The following is a 15367-nucleotide window of genomic DNA, read 5'->3' as shown; positions in this document are numbered from 1 at the left end:
CCCGAGCCTAGAGTCCATTTTCCGCGCAGTGCCCCCGCTTGCCTTCCCCCTGAATTGGTTTAACCAGCTGGTCCGCGGTCCCACTTGTCCCAGGATCCCCTGCAGGCAGTGTTCCACGACTTCAAGACTCGGGCATGGGGCGGTCTGGAGCCAGTGGGGCGGGGTCGGCCGGCGGCCAGGAGCGGTGGCTGGCAGGGCGGGGGGGGCACGGGAATACGAGGGGGCGCCGGAAGTGCCCGATCTTCCATCCCCAACAACATGGCCTGGTGACCATTCGAGGCCACACCATCGAGATGCGGCCTGAGGGGCCCGTTCTTCGGCCAGGGCACCACCTCACGGCCTCTGGTGCTGATCTCCATCCTGCGCCTTCCACCTCCCTCCTGTCTCCTCCCTCTCCCTGCCTTTTGCTCCATTTCACGAAGTCAGCGCGTCCCCTCTCTCCCGGAAATCGTGTGTGCCCTCTGCCCTCCCCCCCCCCTTTCTTCAGCTCATACGGTAGGATCGCCTGCTGACCGCTTTCACCCGGACAGTACTCCCTCCCTTCCCCTCGCTCCCTCCCCCCACCCCGAAAACCATGTCAAACCCCTTCCGCGATGTCTCCGCCTATGGCGACTCTGGAGAGGTACGGCCCAATCAAGATGACACTTGTGCCGCCACACGGATCGCGTCCCATCCCCCCCCCCCCCATAATACAAGGCACCGGCATCTGCCTGTTCGAGCGACAAAACCCACCCTCCTCCCGGCCATTCCGGCACTGACCTACGCTCGCAACCACGTACATACACACTGCCGTTCAAAATGGCAACTCATGGACACAGCAATACAGCGATTACAATGACTCCTCCGCTTATGGCGGGGGCAACTCCATGGTGCGTTTGCATATTCCCCACGCATGCCTCAATCTCTCCCCATGCCGATGGACCCTCTAACAGCACTCTCCTTCCTCCCCTTTCTCCCCCTCTCTCCTCCTCCTATGTAGGCCATGGGCAGCCTTGAAGAACGTGAGCGCCGCCTTGAGGAGCGCGAGCGCGATCTCCAGCGTCGCGAGAATCAGCTCGAGTACCGCTCACTCAAGGTAAGTTCCCTGTCCGCTCCATCCTTGGCGCATGCACATTCACGCATCCATTGCCGTCTTTTGCCATCCCTCCTTGTCCCCCCTCTCCACCCCCTAACTCGGCTGGACCTGCGTCGCTTTTCTTCGCACGCGCACGCTCTCTCCCTCTCTCCGGCACACACACACACACACACACACACACACACGCTCACGCGTGCGGGCATCTGTCACACAGCTTGGCGAGGCTGAGCAGGTGGTCGCTCCAAAGCTCAACCGCCAGCCCAACTGGCCCCCTCGGCCCCTCAAGCCGCTCATCTACCACAACATTCAGGTTGACATCCCGGAGGATGGCCGAACCCTGGTTAAGCGGGTCTATTTTTCTTGGATGCGTATGTGCTTACCCCATCGACTGTGAGGCTATCCTTGTCTGCTTCGGCCATACCTTGCCCTCTTTGCCACTTGCTGACTTCCGTATGGCCATCGCTGTGCATCCATGTGTACATCCACCTGCACGCGCACGTCCGCGCGCCTGCGTGTGTCTCCGTGTGTGCCGATTTTACCATAACATGGGCGGGGACAGTAACCTGCGCGGTTCTCCTGCTGAATGTTGTCGGCTGTCTTGCCCGCCTGGCTTCCAACTCCGGCGGGTATGACCTTCGGACGCTCGTCCTGCCGTTTCCCTTTCTTTTCCAACCGCCACTCGGCCCGCTCTAACCTCGTCCTCCTTCCCCCCCCCCCCCTCGCAGTGGCGTTGATTTCGGTATCTCTCTCGTTCTTTGTATCATTCTGCCGGTTGTCTCCTTCGTCTTTTGGTATCGCCCCTTCTACAAGGCCGTCCGGTGCGTGTTGAAGGCCAAAAAAAAAAGCCCCCGAGGATATCCCCTAAACAATCGGCGATGCGAGGCACATTTCTGACCCTCCTTCCTCCCCACGTGGATCTATGGCCTCTTTCGGCCGGCAATCGCAGCAAGAACAAGTCAATCCTCTACTTCGTCTTCATCTTCACCTACTCCTTCCACATCTTGACGGCCATCATTCTTGCCATTGGCATTCCGAACACCGGCTCATCGTGCGTGTTTACCATCCCCACCACTACCACCACCCCGGGTGCATGAAACAAGCCCCCAAATATTCTCCCGCGCCCGCCTCTACTGACACACACACACACACACACATATGCAGTGGCTTTATTAATGCTCTCGGCGTCCTGAGCAAGAACCTCGTCGCTTCTATCATCATGCTGATCGCCGCTGGCTTCTGGGTTTTGCTCTGCCTCTTCCTTGTCTGGCAGATCAAGGACGTGCGTTTGTCGACATGTGGAGGGACATGCTCATCGCCCATCTCTTCCTGCCATTCTCATTTTGCCCTACAAGGCCTGTGTCCTCCACCCTGCTGACCCCGCCTCCACCTCTTACTTCTCGCCTCCAGGTCATCCTGCACTATCGCCGGAAGGGCGTCACCATGGCTCGTGCTGGTCGCGAGGTGGTCGAGTCTGAGGCTGGCCAGGCTGCCATCGCTTCGGCTGCCAAGTCCGCCGCCGCCTCCCAGGTGTAAATGGGACAATCCAGCTCGCTGTGTGGCCAGTCTCTGTTGTTGGAGGCCTACTGGCCTCTCTTCCCCGTCGCTCCTCCGGGCACACGGTGCCTCGGTGGATGACCGCATTTCGCTGCCCCCCCCCCCCCCCCCCCTCCCCTCCCCTCTCTCTCTCTCTTCTCCCTCTCTTGCCTCCTCCACACCATTGTCTTCCTTCCTTTGGCGGAGGCACAAGCACCCCCGGCACGAGAGGCAGGTCCTCAGTGAATGGTGCCACGCGCCCATCTCCCCTCCCCCGCATATCCCTCCTTTCAAGAGAAGGACCGCGAAAGCATGTCAAACATGGCGGGATACAGTGCGCGAAGGAAGAAGCCGCGGAAAGCGAAGCAGAGACACCGGAAGAGATAGAGAGCGAGCGAGCGAAAGAAGGAAGATGTTCCGCCCTCAGGTAGAATGCCGCCGCCCAATGATGTCCATCCTCCCTTTCTTCGGCCGCACACTGCGGCAAAAGACCCTCTTGCGTGAGAAGAGCTGCATCAAGTTCACTTCGAAATACTGCACGTGTCCCCCGTCATCCCTCTCTCGGGGCCAATATACAAACCACCTCCAAAGTGAGAAAAAAAAGGTATCCCTCTGGCCTGCCGGCCCCGCCCTCCGTCCCTGAGCCGCAGGGGGGGGGGGGGGGTCGAGTTCACGACCACATGAAAGCCATCTCCCGTGGACACGGTGCGTCTTTCTTTATTGTTCCTACACGGACGTGGCGAGCGCGTACGGGCGCACACCGCCAGCCGACAGGGTGTGAACTGAAATCATATTTACAAGGGGGAGGAAGAGGGAAGGGGAGGGATCTGCACTTGTTTCGAGGCAAGTGTAGCGGCGCGAGAACGCAATCAACAAAGGAACATGTGGTGCTTCGGCCTGTGAGGGGGAAGAGGCGGAGGGGGCGGAGCGGTAACCAGGAAGGGAGGGGGAGAGTCGGGAGGGACCCCTCTCAGGGGGGGGGGGGGGGAAGGCACAGCAAAGCACCTGAGAGAGGGGGGAGGGAGGGGCAATGGTGCGCTCAACGCTCCCGGGAGTGGGGAATCTACTTGGCCTGGCGGAAGCGGAGGCCACAGTAGCCGCAGGAGTGCGGAGCCGAGGGGTCGTCAAGGTTGATGTAGACGGTGGGGTGGCCAAGGGCAGGGTGGCCGCCGTCGCAGGAGGCGACGCGACCAGCAACCTCGATGACCGGCTGCTCGGCAATCAGGTCGATGGCGGGCTTGGGCATCGGCTACAAATGCATGGAAATGCAAAGAAGGCGGGTGTCGCCGAGGGAGGGAGGGAGTTCGGATTTTGGGGTGTCAAACAAGAAGGTCCCAAACGTGGTGGTGGCAAGGGCGCAAGTGCATTGAGAGGCGAACCTGGAGGCTGAGGTCGACATCAAGGAAACGAGGACCAGTCATGGAGCCCACACGGCTAGCCTGTGTGTTTGGAAGAGGGAGCAGGGGGAGGGAGGGGAATTAGACACTTCGAAGCGGATCTGGAAAAAAAAAAGGGGGGGGTGGGGGCGGCTCCGAGAGAGAGAGGAAGGCGCCGGAGTGTTGAGGGGGCACATACCTGGTTCGGGCTCCAGGTGTCAGTGCCAGTGACCTCGGTCGGGGTGGGGGTGACCGTGGCAACGGCGTTGGTGGCAAGACCGCGGCGGACAACGCCCATAGCCGGGGCCAGGCGGGTCAGGGAACGAGAGATGGCGAGCATCTGCGCAATGGCGCCAAGGGCAGCAACGAGGGAGACAGCGGTGACGAGAGGTTAAGATGGGGAAGGAGGAAGGGACCTCACGAGCAAGGAATGGCAACCAGGGACGCCCCCGGTATGGCAGGGGGGGAAGGGGGATTTGGAGGGCGGAGAAATAGAGAGAAGGCGGGCCGAAGGCGGAACAGAAGGGGGAGAAGGACAGAAAGGAAAAGATGGGGGGAAGGGGGGCGAGGAGGGAGGAGCGATGGGCTTACAGTGGCAAAAGCAACAGGGAACAGGGTGAGGGGGGGGGGGGGAGAGGACTCTGAGCCGAATGCTTGGTTATCTCCAATTCCCGAGGCGAGGAAATCAACGCACCTGATGAAAAAGCCCCCCCTGGGGGAAAAGTAGCCCCAATCAACCGCCCCCGCATCCAAGGCGGCCTTATTCCGGGGGCGGGGCGGCGAGGGGGGGGACACGCACCTGGCTTCCCCGCCAGCCGGGGTCGGGTCATCCAGTCCATTGTCAGGCGGCGGGGCAAGAGCCCGCTCTCTCTCTCTCTCTCTCTCTCTCTCTCTCTCTCTCTCTCTCTCTCTCTCTCTCTCGCCCTCTCTGTCCCCCCCCCCCCTCGTCCCGCCCACTCCCTTCCCGCCAAGGAGCCCTGTTCGAGTGGGGGGAATCATGGGCATCTCTCCTCCCGCCGTCCCCCGTCAGCCCTTTCCCTCCTCCAGGCAGCAGGAGCCACCTCTTCGGTAGATCTGTCCGGGAGGGTTGCTTTCTCCTGTATTTAGGTTCCGGTCCCGGCCATGTGCCAATGTACTGCTCGCCATCCGCTATCGTACTGTTATTGCAGATCGTGTCGTGCGCGTATCCGAGGGGAGGGGAAGATACTCTATTTTGAAGGGCATGCCGTTCGCTGGGACTGCCAAATGCGCTGGGAAGAAAACAACACGCACAAGCATGAGAGAGAGAGAGAGAGAGGAGGAAAGGCAAGGAACAAGGGCACCCCTCGGCGCTATGGCTAAGTGCAAGATAGCTGCCAGGAGGAGGGAGAGAGAGAGAGAGGGGGGGGGGGGGAGAGACTCAAGGAAGGGGGAGGGGGACACGTGTGACAGGCGGGGGCGGGTACGTGGCCGCATGCAGGCTTGTGGGCATGAACTTCTCACCGGCTCTTGGTGCCGCCCATCAGCGCCAGAGTCTGAAGGAACTTGCGCTGGTAGGATGCGCTATCGACGTTGAAGGTCTCCGCATGGCGGCCGCCCTCAATGATGAGCAGGCTCTTGCGGTGGTGGTTGGCCGGGATCGCGTTGAAGATGTCATGCGCATGCAGGACCGGGAAACGCCGATCGGCGGTGCCGTGGATGATGAGTGTCGGCCGGGGCCGGGTGTAAGGGAGAACGTCGACCAAACCCACAGAGGTAAGCTTGCGCAGCTTGCCTGGGGCCACAGAGGGAGGGGAAGGAGGGCGGCAACAGCAGCAGCCGTGGCCGTGATGACGGCGGCGACGGCGGTGGTGGCAGCCGTTGTGGGAGCAGGACAAGGAGGAGTAAGCGATCGGGGCTGAATGAGGAGGGAGATCCGGAAGAACATGTAGCCATGCGTACGATGAAGCTGGCCCAGGCGCAGGCGCGACCGGCAGGTGGCCACCACGAGCGGAATCAGCCAGGGGGTGATCTTGGACATGATCCAGGGGAAGGGGAACTCCCCGAGGGCGGTCTCCATGATCGCACGCATGCCATCACGCGGCCGAGTGTACGTCGAGTCCAAGATCAGCGCATCGATCAGTGGCCGAGGCCGAGCGACCGCACTGAAAGGGGAAGGGAGCAGAGGGGGGGGGGGGGGAGGAAAAGGAGGAGAGAAAGCGAGGCACCGTAAATGCCAACGTCAGGTGTCAGCACAACAAAGCAGGAAAGGGGGGAAAGGGCAGGTGAGCGAAGATCGGTACACACCGCCACATGGCGCCATCTTCAAGCCCGCAGGCCAGGCCAGCCAGGGCAGCGCCGTTGCTGGTCCCAGCCAGGGCCACGTAGTCCCACCCGACAAGCGGGCTCTTGACAAAATTGACGGCGCCATCCACATCGAAGACCATCTCTCGGCCCCAGTCGAGGCCGCGCCCGGTGCCGTCACTGATGCCATGCTCGCGCAGATCAAACAACAAGACCGAATAGCCGGCCTCATGCAGGAAGGGCAGCATACGGTGGAACTCTCGGCGGTCGCGGCCGCCACCGTGCACGCAAACCACACCACGCTGGTCGGGCCTGGTATCGAGGTCCATTGAAATGTGCCGAGTATGGCATGTCAGACGCACTATCGACGAAAGGGATGAAGAGGAAGAGAGAGGAAGAGAGAGGAAGAGAGAGGGGGGAGGGAGGGAGGGAGGATGGACAGAAGCGCGGGACACGCACCAGACGCCCTGGCGGCCCTTGATGAGCCAGCCGCGCAGGGTCGGCACAACCTCGGTGCGCACCCGGCGCCCAGGCATCTTGGACACCGGGGTCTTGCCCAGGGTAAATGACGCCTGATTGGTCTGGACTGGAGAGCCGGACGCGTCGTATCGCTCGATGACGGGGAAAATGTCGTTGCCGATGCGCACCGGGCCCTGGCGGGACTCCGGCACCAGGGGCGTGGCCGGGAATTCCACCTCCACAAAGTCCAGCCCAAAGTCCGACTTGGGGGTGCCCTCGTATGGGAGCCATGCATCCTCATCGAAGGGAGGCTGGCCTTTGGGGGCAAGGCCCTGGTGGGGTTTCCGATGGGCATAGTGCGGCGGCTTGATCAGAAGCGAGGCCAGTAGCCCGACAGCCGAGATGATGGTCAATGCGATGACCAGCGCCGCGGTCACCGCATACAGGATCAGCTCAAAGGCGAAGAGGATCGCGGCCAGTGGCATGGCTTTGGAGGGGGCCGGGACGAGCTGGGGTGGGGATGGGTGGTTGGGGGGGGAAGGGAGAGGGAGCGGCGATGGGTGGGAGGAGGAGGCTGCGCGAAAGGTGGAGGAAGGGAAGGGGGGAGGGGGCGAGCGCAGAGGCGTGCATCCAGCTTTGCCGCCCCGGGGAAGCCCGCCGGATCGCAGGGCGCCATCTCTCGAGAAGAGACGGGCAGCCCCGAAGCCCTCCCGGGCCCGGGACCAGGACGAGGAGCGAAACCTTGGAGTGGGGGGGGGGGAGGGGGGCGGAAGACCTGCTCCGGGTGCAGGCCTGTCCCTCTCACCTGCGGTGGGGACCCGGAGACGGAGCCCCGCAGTGGCGTGAAAAACGAGTGGGTACGTCAGGCGCGTCGGGCCGATCCCCCGGCTGAGCAGCCGTAGACAGGTGGGTCCTCGTTCGGGAGGCGGTCGCGAGAGGGTTGGACGCTGCTCCGGAGGGCTACGGCACTCTCGGTCGCCTCATTGGCCCCCCCCCCCCCTCCCCCTCCCCCCCCGGTGGGTTGCCTTGTCCCCGCGCGGCGGTCAGCCGGAGCAATCGGCCAGGACCGGGACGCAGCTGAATCCGGGCATGCCGCGGCCCAGGGCATGCGCAGGCCGCATGCCGGTGAGGCGGAGCAAGACTCCCTCGGCGAATGCGCAGAAAACGGTAACCCCTCCCCGGCCCCCCCCCCCCCCCAACCCGCCGAGCCGAGTGCGCGAGCGACCAGACGCAGGATGACGCTGGGCGAGAGGGCGCGAATATGAACATATCAGAGGAATGGAGGGCGGGGGACGGCATCCACCTCGCATCCGCCAGGGCTGGCCTCGGTGTCGCTGCACTTTCGTGCCCTACCCTCCCGGCCACTTGTTAAGCTCTCGCTGAGTGGCTGATGTGAGGCTCCCCCCCCCCCCCGAGGGGCGACCAGTCGGGGATGGGCTTCACACGAAGGCGGGCATCCCGGCGATGACGCCCCCCTGGGGAGTCTTGCCAGCAATATTTGGTACATTTAACCGACGGGCCGTGGGTCGCCTCCCGGCTGGTGGCCCGGAAGCAGCATATACTCGTGTGCCAGTGCATCTGCGAACGGGGAATCCCAGAGCCCCCGGCTCCCGGTCAGGGGAACACCCATGCGGCCAGGCGCCAACTGCATCGTGGATGATGTGTGGTATGTCGAGCATCTCCTCCTTCGCCCCCCCCCACCCCCCCTCCCCCCCAGGGGGTGGCGAGGGCGACATGCTCGCGTCGCCCCGCCCTCCGGGCGACACGAAAAGCGCGAAGGAAGGGCGCAGCACGGGCGTCGCTGACGACCCCTCCCGGCCGGAGCTTACCCGGTGCTATTCACGTGAAGAATGACCCGGCCGCCTGGCTTTCGTTGTGTGCTATTCCCCGCCCAAAGTCCGCAAGACATCGACGGGCATGCTTCCGACTCAGGCCACCCCGGGCTGCGCCAGGCGCACGCCCCCCCCCCCGCCCTCCGTCCGCCCACCACCGCGAGGAGAACATACAGCACGGTCCATGGCAGGCCGCTGCCGATCTGGCCCGAGGGAGACGGTGGCACATTCCCGACCGGAGTTCCGGGGGCAGGAAGGAAAACCACGGAGCATCTGGATACATGGAGCCTGTTGTTTCCTCGATCCCCTTCGACGGGCTCGGCCCCGGGCCGTGTTGTGCTGGTTGCCGCGGCCACCCCCTCCCCTCCCCCCCCCCCAGCACCTGCAAAGGCGAGAGCCAGCGAGTCGGGTGTGAAATTTAATAATCGACCCGTGGACTTGGGATCACGGTGGCGGTTAATTACCGGAATGTCATTCATATTACGGGGAGGTCGTGTGATCTGGAATTCCGCGCCCCCGCGCGGTTGGCCAGCAAAAAACGTCCCCGCCCCAAGCGGCGGGATGTTCCGCGAGTGCACGCCAAAGCCTCGGCAGGGACCGGGCCTCTGGCGGACGCGGTGCTCTCCCCTTCTCTCATTTGCTTTCTCAATGTCTTTCTCTCCCTCTCTCTTTCTCTCTCCTGGCGGAAGACGGGGAGAGTCCTTCGGAGGGTCTGGCCAACACAGCCGGAAAAAGCCCTTCCCTTCCGGAGGCTGCCTCTCCCCTCGCTGTGGTCCTACACTGTCGGCGGAGCTCCCGGCTGCAGCAGAATGACGGGGACGCCACCTCCCGAGTGCCGAGCCATGTGGCGCCTACCCTCGGGCACAGCACATGGCTCTGGGACCGGCTCGGTCCCCGGCACAATGCCCGCCAAGAGGATGGTAAACCGCGAGAGGGGAACCCGCCGATGGAGGAAGGGCGTGCTACGCCCCGGTACCGAACTGGGAGAGGTGGGGGGGGGGGGCGGCGGCCGCTCCAGTCGGAGCTGCCTCTGGAAATGGAAACCACCCTACACGAGGGTCAAACGACTCCGGCCCCGGTCGCCTCCAGCCGGGAGGGGAAAACCTCGGCGCGGGGACGGGCCCGGCGGGGTAACCGGGCCGAATGGGGGACCCCCCCCAATATAGACTGGCTCGTGGGAGATGAACACGAGCAGCTCCCCCTCCCGCCCGCCTGCGCCTGCCCCTCCCTCGCCCGTCTGCACCTGTCGCTGCCCCCGCCCCTCCCCGGCCCCCCACACACGTACGCAGGGAGAAACCAGGCACAGGGCGCGCGCAGGGGCCCCACACGCATGTGGGCCCTTTCCCTGCCCCGCGGCCCTCTCCCCGGGAGCGAGGACCGAGCAACAGCCGGCGAAGACGACCAAAAACGAGAGAAGAGAGGGCCTTCTCTCCCTCTCCCTCTCTCTCTCTCCCGCGGCGCTCGCTGGTCTCTCTCCCCTCAAGGCCGCCACACAGAGAGAGCCAAACGAGAGCAAGTGGAAGAGGGACGAAGATGTGGCCGCCGAGGAACAGGAGGGAGAGACGAGGGAAAAAAAGAGAAACACAACGGGCACAATTGGTGGGGGGGGGAGAGGAGTCGCGCGCGGGACACTGTATTTCCTTAGCCGGGCGTATATTTCTTGGGGGGAGAAAGCACACGCGGGGAGTGGGCTGACACAAGTTCAAAACAGGGAGGTGGAAAGAGGCTTGATGCCAAGAACACACTGCCCAGGGCGCGAGCGAGCGAGCGCAGGGGACGCCGGAGTATTTAGTAGCCAACAGAGGCGAGGTACTCGGTGTGCTGCTTGATGGCGTCGGCGTTGGCGGCAACGGCCTTGGCCTTGGCGGCGATGATGGACTGCTTGGCCTTGAAGTAAGCCTCAGAGCGGGCCTTGCGCTTCTCCTCGAGGACGGAGACGACGGCACCGTACTTCCAGCCGACCTGCGGCAGAGGTACCAGGGGCACAAGGAAGAAGAGGAGAGGGGAAGCAAACACAGCGAGAGGAGGAGAGAGGGAGAGGCGGGGTCAGCAACTGAGGAAGGGGGGAGGGGGCCGCCGCGGCCGGGGTGCGGTGGTGCACACACGACCGACGGCGGGGAGGGAGACGAAAAGAAAGCGAGGGAGGAGATGAACACACCTTGGAGGCGAGCTCACCGAGGTTGGTGGTCTTGCGGTCCGGGCGCAGGCGGAGCTTGGCGAGGGCGTCGGGGACAACAACGCGCTTGGTGCGGTCGTAGGCGGGGGGGATACCCTCGAAGACCATCAGGCGGTCAAGGGCAGCCTGCGTGCGAGGGACGGAGAGGGAGACAAAGGGAGACGGAGGGAATGCGTCAGAGGAAGGAACGCAAGACGGACCCGGAGAGGGAGAGGGAGAGGGACACCAGAAAATGCAAGCAAGGAGAGGGAAGACGTACAGCACCACGGGGGGTCTTGTGGGGAAGCATACCGCGGATGACCTTCACGAGCATCTTGGAAGGAGAGCGGTAGTGGATGTGACCACGGATGGGGTTGGTCTGCATGCGCTTGTCCAGGTAGCGGGCGTACTTGAGACGGTTGCGGGGGAGAGAGCCAGTGACAACGGCCTCCTCGCAGCGGACGACCACGATCTTCTGACCCTGGAGGAGCTGCTTAGCGATGACCGAACCAAGACGGCCAAGGAGGTGGCCCTTAGCGTCGATGGTCGCAACCTGTGTGGAAGAGGGGGCATGGAAGGGAGGAGGGGAGGGGGAAAGTCAGCAAGATGGCGACGACCAGGGAAGGGAGAGAGTGGGGGAAGGGCGCGCTTCGCCACGATGGCGAGGGGGATATGTGTGTACGCCTGCGTGACAGGAAAACCCAGCCAGTCGGACGCCCCTCGCGAACCAGGTCGCACACGAGGCAAAATCAAGGACAGCATGCAGCAAGTGAGAATGCACATCCTGTTTCCCCCATGAAAGGACCAGCGCAGAGCGCGCCAGATACTGAAAGACAGCATCAAATGACGGAGAGGGGAAACAGGGATGCGAGGCCGAAATGTGCCGAAACACAGGACAGGCCCTTCTTCACAGTGTGCATGCAGACGACTTGATTTGGCGCGACCAACGGGACGGAGGGAAGCCTGACCGGCATGGGACACCTCAAATCGCGACAGGACTGAACACAAGAGAGGAGGGGAGAGGGGGGAATAGGAAGAGATGCGTCTTGGCAGACACGCAGACATGCGCGCATATGAGTGTGTGTGTGTATGTGCACACCCGACCCGCTCCTCCTTCCGGGGCCTACTCAAACGAAGTACAGATGGACGCGTGTCATTCCAACGCGAAGGGTTTCCCCAGCGCGGGGAAGAGGTCGACCGGTCCAACGAGAGAGAGGGAGAGAGAAGGGGAAAGGAGAATCCACAGGGGGAGGGAGGAGTGCGCAAGGACACACGGACACACATACACGCATGGATGCGCGCTGACAGTGACACAAAGGAGCAAGGAAAATGGGGGGCGGCGCAGGCGCGCGGGCACAACATCGGGCACGGGAGCAAGTGCGAGCAGGCGCAAATGCACAGAGCCAAGGAGGGAAAGCACGCGGTCCGGAAGCCGGCGCCACCGCGCCCGAGAGGGAGTGTCACGCGCGCGCCCACCGGGACGCCTCGCACGCCAAAGGGGGGGAGGAAGAGCAGACAAGGAGAAGAGGAAGGAGGGGGAGCAGGGGGGGGGAACAGGAGGGGGGGAGGGGGCAGGCGCAGAGGGCAGAAGGCGGCGCGCGAGGAAAAGCAGGGAAGGAGGGGGGGGAAGGCAAGGCGGAGACACGGGCAAACGGACCTTGACGAACGGAGCGTCGGACATCTTTGTTAGTGCTCTTGGGGAAATGAGAAAAAATCACCAGAAGCAGAGAGAGAGAAGTCTCCGCCCCGGAGAGATTCGCCACCACTTAGCTTTGAGTATCCCACAAACACACACACCCCTCCTCCGTGGCACCAGCACGCGCGGGTGTACTCGCCACCGACAAAGGCCGGGGATGGGGGCGGGGGGGGGGGGGGGGGCACCCCCCGAGACCCAAGGTCACTCCTTCGCCCTGGCCCCGCGCGGGGCCGGCGCCACACCACACGGGTGTACCCTTCTCCTCAGGGGGCGACACACCATGGGGAGCTGCCGTGCGCCCTCGCGGAAGCGCGAACCGCCGGGCCCGGGTGCCGCGCACGCGGGCCCTTGCACGCAGGGGGACGCACATGCGCCCCCGCCCCTGGGACCTGAATGCGGCCAGCCTCGCCTCGGTGTGTGTGGGAGGGGCAGGGGGGCGGCGGGGGGGGGGGGGGGGGAGGGGGGGGGGAAACGGGGGGGCGGCCCCCCCCCCCCGGGGGGCCGGGGGGGGGGGGGGGGGAAAAACCGGGGGGGAAAAAGGGGCCCCCCCCCCCCGGGCCCCCCCACCCCGGGGGGGGGGGGGCGGGGGGGGCGGGGGGGGGGGGGAGGGGAGGGAGGAGGGGGGGGGGCGGGGGGGGGGGGGGAGGAAGGGGGGGGGGGATGTACTTTGGACAATCGGCGTGGCCGAGGCGGTCAGAGCCATCAGTGGCACCTTCGGCACCTGTCGACGGAATTGCCCAATCATGGCATAGGCCGGGCGGAAGTCATGGCCCCATTGGCTAACACAGTGGGCCTCATCGACGATGATGCTGGGGAAAGCAAGCCAGAACAGGAGAAAGAGGGAAGAAGGCACGAGTCAGAGTACGTCACAAATAGCAGGGTAACAAGGCGGGAGCCACACACCTGCCGAGCTTATTCCGGTGATAAAGGGCGAGGATGGTGTCTCGCAGAGCACGATTATGTTGGAGGGTCTCCGGCGTGGTGAGCAGAAAGCGAATATTGCCCCTGCTGAGCTCTATCGCAGGTGGGAGCAGGGCAAAGAGGCCGTGGATGGTAGGGTGGAAGTAGGCACGCGCGCGTGCGCGCGCACGCGTGTGTGTGTGTGTGTGTGGAGGAGGAGGGGGAGGGGGGAGGAGAGAGGGGTAAGGAGGAGTAGGAGGGACACACAAGGCAAGGGACCAGCCTGGCTTGGATGATGGCGATCGTAGATCGGGCGTATGCGTACGAGAAAAGATTCTCCTCCGGGTCTCCGTCGAAGTTGAGGAGTTCAGAAAATGGACCGCATCCGGGCCGTTTGGGGCATCCGGCCCACCCGGATCCACGACCGAAGCCCGGACCTCCGCCGAGGCGGAAAAGAGAGCAAGCTGCCGCAGGGATGCCATCTGATCTTCAGCCAGTGACAGAAGCGGCATGATGACCAAGCAGAGGTGCGGCGAAATGATGCCCGGTAGCTGGTAGCAGATGGACTTGCCCGAGCCGGTTGGCAGGAGAACCAGACTGTCCTTGCCCTGAATATGGGCTTCAATGGCCTGACGCTGCATCGGCCGCAGGGAGGACAGTTGGAAGTGGCTGGAGGACGTGTACACATTCAAGCACATGTGTTAGTCGCAGGGGGGGGGGGGGGGGCGTCAAAAGGGAAGGAAAAAAAAGAAAAGAGAAAAGATGGCACCATGTGCCTTGTCTCCATCTCCCTTCCCGGGCCATACCTGCTGAGAGCATGGTCAATGTGTGCCCAATCGGCAACCCGGGGCGGCGAGGGATGCGTCGGATGGGCAGTGGTGGCAGTGGTGGACAGCAGAGTCGCCTTCCAGGACGGGGCGAAAGTAGGCATGCTGCGATTGGCCTGGTTGAATTCCGCATCGAATGCCACGTCGAACTCGGGTTCAGAGGTCGTCCCGGCATTCAGGCTGTCATTACTCGGCGAGAAGTTGGCCGTGGACAGGTTCCGCTCGGCCAGGTTTGACAGAAGGCCGAAGGACTGGGTGGCGGCGTCGCCACCGCCACCAACACCGCCGCCGGAGATCTGGCTGTAGTGCGGTGTCGGGGGGCCCTGATAGTAGAGGTCCAGCCCGTCGTCTGACAGAGGGGTGCCACTCACGGAAAGCAGGTCGTCCACCAGGGGCCCGGTGATCCCGGTGTCTGGCCCACTGCCACCCCCACTGCAAGGAGCCGACCCCGAGGCGGCCGACGGGGTGTGGGTCTTTCGGAGATCGGTCCAAAGCAGACCATCGGAACTGGGGAGGTGATGGCTCCGGTGCCCAGGGGTTCCGGGCGCTGTTGGTGCATGTAGTCCAACCAGTGGAACCATCGTCGGCGAAGGGGCCTGGTCGCGGCGGAGACTGCTGCTATGCCGAATGACATGCTGGGCAGTCGGCCGCAGAAGGTTCCCAGGCCTTCCTTGGGTCGACCGGGCAGCAAAAAGGGCAGCGCGAAGCATGGTCACCACGAGGCAAGGAGAGAAAGGGGGCCGGGGGAGAGGACGACAAGTCGAAGGAAATGCTTCTGCTCAACAAGATCACCGCCCAGCCCACCGGCGCACTGGGCGAAGGAGTGTGCAGGGAGAGCAGATGTCACCAGGCCAGGCGAAGAGTCGGTTGGGCAGGGAAGGGAGAGAGAGAGAGAGAGAGTGGGGAAAGACGGAAGGAAGAGGGGGAGGGGGTCTACGTGTGGGAATGGCTCGTTGGGGGGGGGGGGGATTGGCTGTCGTGCGGCCAGCACAGATGAGGGACAGTGGCTTGGCCCTTGAATGTCCCGGGGGCCTCTTGCTGCAAGGCCGCCGAGATTGATCTCATCTTCCCGGCCTTGCCCGGTCAGAGGCCTGCCCGGGCAGGTATGCCGGCTGGCCGGCCGGCGGGCGCGCGGACAAAACACGGGGTGAGGATGACTGTGCGTGTGTGCGCGTGTGTGTGTGTATGTGCGTCGGGTGTGCGGGCTGCATCGTGGGCTGGTGGCAAACAATAATATGCCCTCCTTCCCCCC

General features: G+C 63.8%; 5 protein-coding genes across 5 annotated transcripts; 1 reads left to right on the top strand and 4 right to left on the bottom strand.

Annotated features, from left to right (window-relative positions):
- The first annotated feature begins 289 nt into the window (after nt 1-289).
- H696_00309 (hypothetical protein) lies at nt 290-2746 on the top strand. The gene is made up of 10 exons (XM_009494157.1): nt 290-450; nt 531-622; nt 819-869; nt 980-1075; nt 1290-1443; nt 1635-1701; nt 1801-1893; nt 2022-2123; nt 2237-2354; nt 2483-2746. Exons 1-10 carry the CDS (start codon nt 294-296, stop codon nt 2606-2608), a joined length of 1056 nt encoding a protein of 351 aa, XP_009492432.1. The 5' UTR covers nt 290-293; the 3' UTR covers nt 2609-2746.
- Nucleotides 2747-3298: 552 nt separating this feature from the next.
- H696_00308 (NADH dehydrogenase (ubiquinone) Fe-S protein 6) lies at nt 3299-4619 on the bottom strand. Its single transcript, XM_009494156.1, has 4 exons — nt 4576-4619; nt 4184-4324; nt 3988-4047; nt 3299-3857 (listed from the first exon to the last, which is right to left on the bottom strand). Exons 2-4 carry the CDS (start codon nt 4322-4324, stop codon nt 3672-3674), a joined length of 387 nt encoding a protein of 128 aa, XP_009492431.1. The 5' UTR covers nt 4576-4619; the 3' UTR covers nt 3299-3671.
- Nucleotides 4620-5380: 761 nt separating this feature from the next.
- Nucleotides 5381-7453, bottom strand: H696_00307 (hypothetical protein). The gene is made up of 4 exons (XM_009494155.1): nt 6706-7453; nt 6250-6558; nt 5905-6107; nt 5381-5737 (listed from the first exon to the last, which is right to left on the bottom strand). Exons 1-4 carry the CDS (start codon nt 7188-7190, stop codon nt 5463-5465), a joined length of 1272 nt encoding a protein of 423 aa, XP_009492430.1. The 5' UTR covers nt 7191-7453; the 3' UTR covers nt 5381-5462.
- A 2680-nt stretch (nt 7454-10133) lies between these two features.
- Nucleotides 10134-12469, bottom strand: H696_00306 (50S ribosomal protein L13Ae). Its single transcript, XM_009494154.1, has 4 exons — nt 12350-12469; nt 10973-11245; nt 10696-10839; nt 10134-10499 (listed from the first exon to the last, which is right to left on the bottom strand). Exons 1-4 carry the CDS (start codon nt 12371-12373, stop codon nt 10326-10328), a joined length of 615 nt encoding a protein of 204 aa, XP_009492429.1. The 5' UTR covers nt 12374-12469; the 3' UTR covers nt 10134-10325.
- Nucleotides 12470-12651: 182 nt separating this feature from the next.
- H696_00305 (hypothetical protein) lies at nt 12652-14825 on the bottom strand (the record flags this gene model as incomplete). Its single annotated transcript, XM_009494153.1, has 6 exons — nt 12652-12735; nt 12757-12797; nt 13055-13197; nt 13292-13403; nt 13614-13957; nt 14095-14825. The coding sequence occupies 6 exons, from the start codon at nt 14823-14825 to the stop codon at nt 12652-12654; spliced, it is 1455 nt and encodes a 484-aa protein (XP_009492428.1).
- Nucleotides 14826-15367: the final 542 nt, after the last annotated feature.

Source organism: Fonticula alba, assembly GCF_000388065.1.
Source record: "Fonticula alba strain ATCC 38817 unplaced genomic scaffold supercont2.1, whole genome shotgun sequence".
Classification (NCBI taxonomy): Eukaryota; order Rotosphaerida; family Fonticulaceae; genus Fonticula; species Fonticula alba.
The sequence above is the reverse complement of the archived record's forward strand: the minus strand, read 5'-3'. Positions and strand labels throughout refer to the sequence as shown.

Bases quoted from the DNA above. Each gene is read 5' to 3' on its own strand.
- H696_00308 (XM_009494156.1), bottom strand. From the start codon at position 4,324: ATGCTCGCCATCTCTCGTTCCCTGACCCGCCTGGCCCCGGCTATGGGC. The intron at 4,048-4,183 runs GTATGTGCCCCC...CCAAACACACAG, and splicing joins ACACCTGGAGCCCGAACCAG to GCTAGCCGTGTGGGCTCCAT. The intron at 3,858-3,987 runs GTTCGCCTCTCA...ATGCATTTGTAG, and splicing joins ATGTCGACCTCAGCCTCCAG to CCGATGCCCAAGCCCGCCAT.
- H696_00309 (XM_009494157.1), top strand. From the start codon at position 294: ATGCGGCCTGAGGGGCCCGTTCTTCGGCCAGGGCACCACCTCACGGCC. The intron at 1,076-1,289 runs GTAAGTTCCCTG...TCTGTCACACAG, and splicing joins TCGAGTACCGCTCACTCAAG to CTTGGCGAGGCTGAGCAGGT. The intron at 2,124-2,236 runs GTGCGTGTTTAC...ACACATATGCAG, and splicing joins ATTCCGAACACCGGCTCATC to TGGCTTTATTAATGCTCTCG.
- H696_00307 (XM_009494155.1), bottom strand. From the start codon at position 7,190: ATGCCACTGGCCGCGATCCTCTTCGCCTTTGAGCTGATCCTGTATGCG. The intron at 6,108-6,249 runs GTGTGTACCGAT...TTCCCCTTTCAG, and splicing joins GAAGATGGCGCCATGTGGCG to TGCGGTCGCTCGGCCTCGGC. The intron at 5,738-5,904 runs GTACGCATGGCT...CTGTGGCCCCAG, and splicing joins GCGCCTGGGCCAGCTTCATC to GCAAGCTGCGCAAGCTTACC.
- H696_00306 (XM_009494154.1), bottom strand. From the start codon at position 12,373: ATGTCCGACGCTCCGTTCGTCAAG. The intron at 11,246-12,349 runs GTCCGTTTGCCC...TCTTCCACACAG, and splicing joins CCGACGCTCCGTTCGTCAAG to GTTGCGACCATCGACGCTAA. The intron at 10,840-10,972 runs GTACGTCTTCCC...CCTCGCACGCAG, and splicing joins ACAAGACCCCCCGTGGTGCT to GCTGCCCTTGACCGCCTGAT.